Consider the following 5,790-nt stretch of genomic DNA (forward strand, 5'->3'; position numbering starts at 1 on the left):
CTCCAGGGCAAGAATTGTGTGATTTGGAATGGTTATCAGTTTATTATATTATCTATATTTGAAGAAGATCAAAGAGGATAATGTCGCACTTCAGGTTGAGATTTGCAAAGTTTGTGGTAGTTCTGTGTTCTTAAGATGTTCATGACACAGGCCTTGGCACTCCGGGAAAATATAATTTCCAGCTGAAAGTTTTATCCTTGAAGAAAAAAAATTTCCTTACCTGAGTGAAAAGTTTCCTTGAGTAGAGGGCATGTTGTGCTGAGACAGAAGTTGTCTTCTGTGGTCACTGCCCTGTGGCTTGAATCGCTTGTTAAAGTGACGCAAATTATTCTGATAGTAAATGGCAGAACAATGTCCTGGTCCATGGCTCAGGAGTCAGGGTCTCTGCAAGTCAGACAAGACATTCTTCAGATGATCAAGCTCCTCTTGACACAGTTATTCTGAATCTTTCCTGTACTTTCTTTCCGTAGTCTAAAAATCACTTTATAGTAGTAATACATTAAGCAGGTTCTGGACCATGGTCTACTAAGCAAGATCCATTTTCTCTCTGTATTTTGCACAAATTATTACTACAGTACCCTCAAAATAAAGCAGTAAAATATTGCCCACTGAATTTATTATACAGAGGAATTTCATGGAGGCATCATTATGAATATCATCTGCATAATTGATATGGTTTTATACTGCTGTCTCAACAGTAAGTCAGTCTAGTGTACTAAGAATTTGCTGAGCACTGAGTTCTTGCTTTAGTTATTTCTGGGTAAAACTTGCTTTATATTTGTCATTATTTGTCATGATCAGAAGTGACCCCAGACAGGAAGGTAATGGCTTTAAGCTGAAGGAGGGTAGATTTAGATTGGATATTAGGAAGGAGTTCTTTACTGTAAGGTTGGTGAGACACTGGCACAGGTTGCCCAGAGAAGCTGTGGATGTTTCATCCTACTTCATCTAGAATTGTTCAAGGTTGGGTTGGATGGGCCTCTGAGCAACCTGGTCTACTGGAAGGTGTCCCTGGCCCTGTCAGAGAGGATGGGAATGAGATGATCTTTATGGTCCCTTCTGACCCTAACCATTCTATTGGTCTATGACTCTATGATCTGAGATCTTGCTTGGTTTTTATAGTGCTCTCTTACACTGCCAGTGTTCTCATGTTAATGAGTTGCTAGTTATTGCTAATGAATGAGATGATCTTTATGGTCCCTTCTGACCCTAACCATTCTATTGGTCTGTGACTCTATGATCGGAGATCTTGCTTGGTTTCTATAGTGCTCTCTTACACTGCCAGTGTTCTCATGTTAATGAGTTGCTAGTTATTGCTAATGAATCAATAACTAGAGGTTTCTTGGGTCTGAATATACTTTGACTTCCAGTCACTCCAGTCAAATTTATGGCTTTTTAAAAAATTTATAGTGCTATAAAACAGAGCTTGGCTCTAGATCATGAGTGAAGTGTGGTGATGTTTTTCAGATGAGTCTTGCTGCCCTTCTGTGAGGAGAGATCAATGGTCTTATTTGATGTCTTAACGATTCCTAAAAACTGAAGCCTTGGGAAATGCCTGGAGCAAATGTGTCTTGCAACCACTCTGTTACCTAGCAAATGCCTGCCTTCAAACTAAATCTAAAGGTGCAAAATCATTTCTATGTTGTCGTGATTTAATCTCAACTGGCAGCTCAACTCCATGCTCACCCACTCCCTGTGGAGTGGGGCAGGGAACCAGAGAGGTAACATGAGAAAACTTGTGGGTTGAGATAAAAAACATTTAATAGGAAAAGCAAAAGTGAAGCAAAACAAGGAATTCATTGACCCCTTCCCATGGGCAGGCAGGTGTCCAGCCATCCCCAGGAAGGCAGGGCTCCATCCCATTTAATGGTGACTTGGGGAGACAAACACCATCACTCTGAGTGTCTCCCCTCTTTCCCTCTTCTTCCCTCAGCTCTACATGCTGAGCATGGCACCATATGGTGTCATGTCTTAGGACAGGAGAATTTCGATACTATCTTGTCACATTTAAAATTAATTGATTTCCATACTAAACTGAAATAAATTAGCTTAGTGTGCATCAATTAGTGTTTAAGAGCCAGAGATCAAAAACATTTGCTCTCCTCATGATCTGAAGTTACATATACTCTGATTGCAAGTGTAAGAATTGCCAGTTTTGGCTTTACAACAGCTTCTCCTTGGAAGGAAAGCAAGAAAGTTCTGTAAAAGTTACCTTACTCACTAGTAACTATAACTGCCTTTTGAATTCAGTTTCAGCTGAATTTATAGTAAAATATGGAAACATTTAAATGCCCTTCTGTCCATCTGCAGGTGTCCACAGTTAGTTGTTGAGGAAAAATTACTGTGGAAGTTCCATCTCTGAAAGCTCTGTTTCCATAGATGACACTTCAACTTCTCAGCATTGCTGTAGTGGTTGTAGCTATGCTGTGGCAGAATAGGAATTGCTTCTGGAACTAACCAAGGCTGTAAGAGGTTGTGATACTACAGTTGAGTAGGAAGGCAGATAGAAAAAAAGCTGTAAACCAAATTAATTTAAAACTACACTTGTGAAATGCTGAATGAGGGTATTCATTTAATTTAATTTTTTTTGTTTGTTTTGTTACAGCATTTCACAGTAACCAGAGATGAAGAAAAGAATGTGTCACAAGAGCAAAACTGAATTAAATGCTCTAACAATATCTTATGTTCTTTTCAGGTTCTATGTAATCTCATTGGGCAACAGCAGTGGAACTCGTCTGTCCAAAATGGTTTATGGTGAATTTTTCCGCAGACCTGGCAAAGATGCAGAACTTATCAATTTGAATGTGGGTGGCTTTAAGCAATCTGTGGATCAAAGCACCTTGCTCCGATTTCCCCATACCAGACTCGGAAAACTTCTCAAGTGCCATTCAGAAGAGGCTATTCTAGAGCTGTGTGATGATTATAGTGTGGCAGACAAGGAATATTACTTTGACAGGAATCCTTCCTTGTTCCGATATGTTCTGAACTTTTACTATACAGGCAAACTTCACGTTATGGAAGAGCTTTGTGTCTTTTCCTTCTGCCAGGAAATAGAATACTGGGGGATAAATGAGCTGTTTATTGATTCCTGCTGCAGCAATCGGTACCAAGAACGGAAAGAGGAAGGTCCTGAAAAAGACTGGGATCAGAAGAGCAACGATAGTATGGACTCCTCCAATGAAGAGTCATCCATATTTGATAAAGAGCTAGAAAAGTTTGATAATCTGTGTTTTGGTGAAATAAGAAAGAAGATCTGGGTCAGGATGGAAAATCCTGCATACTGCTTGTCTGCCAAGTTAATTGCCGTGTCATCCCTGAGTGTTGTTCTGGCATCAATTGTGGCCATGTGCATTCATAGCATGCCAGAATTTCAAAGGCTGGATGCCAATGACAGGGAGATTGGAGACCCTGTGCTGGAAGCTGTGGAGATTACATGCATCATCTGGTTTACTGCTGAGCTAGTGATCAGGCTCTTAACTGCTCCAAGTCAAAAGAAGTTCTGGAAGAAACCACTGAACATCATTGATTTTGTATCTATTATCCCATTTTATGCCACATTGGCTGTGGACACGAAGGAAGAAGAAAGTGAAGATATTGAAAACATGGGGAAAGTAGTTCAGATCCTGCGGTTAATGAGGATATTTCGCATCCTGAAACTGGCCAGGCACTCCGTAGGACTGCGGTCTTTAGGAGCCACTTTGAGACACAGCTACCAAGAAGTTGGACTTCTGCTTCTGTTTTTGTCAGTTGGGATTTCTATTTTTTCAGTGCTTGTCTACTCAGTGGAGAAAGATGACGACTCATCAGAGCTGCAGAGCATCCCTATTTGCTGGTGGTGGGCAACCATCAGCATGACCACTGTTGGTTATGGGGACACTTACCCAGTCACACTTGCTGGAAAGCTGCTCGGCACCCTCTGCATTATCTGTGGGATACTGGTGGTAGCACTTCCAATCACCATTATTTTCAATAAGTTTTCTAAGTACTACCAAAAGCAAAAAGCTATTGATAGAGACCAGTGCAACAATGATCGCAAAGAGAAAAGCAATGACCTACCCTATTTTAACATTAGGGATATTTATGCAAAAAAGATGCACTCCTTCATTTCTAGCCTTTCTTCAGTAGGAATTGTAGTCAGCGACAAAGATTCAACAGATGCCTCCAGTATCCAAGATATGGAGGATGTTCATAACACAGTAGCTTTAGAGAATGGTACAGGGAAATGAGTTGAATCACGTTTGCTTCTCTTTATTTCTCTTCTGATTCTTGGTAAATGTGGACTGACAAACTTCAGCGAATTCATTAAGAGCAGTCGATTCTCAGGGTACTTAACTCTCAGCCATATTTGGACATTCTTTGCTCTGAGGATGCCATAAAAGCTTCATTGTTTATATGAGGCTTTAAAATATGCCTCATATAGTAGTTTAGTTTTTTACACTACTAGCGTTACGCATTTTTGGGGACAAAAAGTTGGGAAAAGAGTTTTACATGTGAGATAAGTGGGGTTTTTTTTGTTTTCATGGGTATTGTTTGATTTGTTCATTGTTTTTTCCCCTGCAGCAGTCTCATATCTTACACAGAATTTGCTTTTATAATTTGCTGCTCTTCAGGTACAGATGTATTAAAAATGTGTAAGAACTATTGCACAAGTTAGTGAAGTTTTCACCTGCAAATACATTAGATAAATGAAGGAATTGTGTACATGTAAAACTGTGCTCGCTAACATATTTATGTAATTTTAGAGTTGGGAACCCGTTTTCCAAGTTGGGGCAGAAAATATATTGGTACATATTGTTTTTACTCCATGGAAGCATATTTATTAATTTCTTTCCAAAAGCACAATACATTTTTAGTTTGTTAAAATAAATTATTGCCATTGTGCCTGTATTTTTCCTAGGATCTAGCCATGGCTAAGCTCTATCAGGTCCTAGAGGTTTTTAGTCATAATTCCCAGGATAAAGTGTCTGGTGTAAGCAGGATAGGAGATCTTTGTTCCATTTAGCCACCTCTCCTGCTGTTGTGACCCTGAGCAATTCTGGTGCCTGGAGGGGATCCTGCTGTGATTAAGGCCACCCAGGTGGCTCCCCCAGGAACTTTGATTTGTGGGCACTGAAGCAAACCTCTGTGGTGGTCTTTAGAAGTTACTGCTCCCCACTGCCAGCGCAGCTCCTTGCTGGGGGTTGCTGCCTGAGTGGCAGGAGCAGTGGGAGCAGCAGCTCGGCTGCTGTGCTGGGTCTCTGTCCAGGGCTGAAGTGCTGAGCAGTGGAGATGGGAGGACACGCTCTTCTCTGCCATATGTTGCCCATCAGAGATGTAGGGTGGGAATTGCACCTGGGCATCTGTATTGGAACGCTTTCAGTTCATTTTTCTAAAGCTCATCTGCTGGTGGTGGCAGCTTTCCTGGTGTGTGCTGCTGGAGCAGTGCTCATTGCTTGGCAGAGTCCTGCAGCTCTGTGCATTCCCCTCCTCTCCAGGGATTTCTTAAGCAGCCAGCTAGCTCTGTTTCAAGCGGTGCTGGAGAAGCCCAAGGACCTTAGAGTGTTGTGTGGACCATGTAGTCCTTAGTGTTTCTGAACAATCATTTTCTTTCATTTGTCTAGTGACTAAATCAGATGCTGGGCAACAGAGAATCAAAGACACTGTGATATCAATATTTGCCTTGAAGAGAGGTTTGACTATTTTATTATTTTTAATATTATTGGGTCAAATATAGAAGCCTGTACTGAGCTTTTATTTGAGAAGATCAAGCTCCACAGGAATTGACTTCAGAACTCAGTAAGATGCCAGAAA

At 40.9% G+C, this 5,790-nt stretch overlaps 1 protein-coding gene across 1 annotated transcript; it reads left to right on the forward strand.

The window, feature by feature from the left end:
* The first annotated feature begins 2,744 nt into the window (after positions 1-2,744).
* Positions 2,745-4,834, forward strand: KCNS3 (potassium voltage-gated channel modifier subfamily S member 3). Its single transcript, XM_053938535.1, has one exon. It carries the CDS (start codon positions 2,745-2,747, stop codon positions 4,224-4,226), a length of 1,482 nt encoding a protein of 493 aa, XP_053794510.1. The 3' UTR covers positions 4,227-4,834.
* Positions 4,835-5,790: the final 956 nt, after the last annotated feature.

This window comes from Vidua chalybeata, chromosome 3, assembly GCF_026979565.1.
Source record: "Vidua chalybeata isolate OUT-0048 chromosome 3, bVidCha1 merged haplotype, whole genome shotgun sequence".
Taxonomy (NCBI): Eukaryota; Metazoa; Chordata; class Aves; order Passeriformes; family Viduidae; genus Vidua; species Vidua chalybeata.

Coding starts and splice junctions, on each gene's coding strand:
- KCNS3 (XM_053938535.1), top strand. CDS start 2,745: ATGGTTTATGGTGAATTTTTCCGCAGACCTGGCAAAGATGCAGAACTT.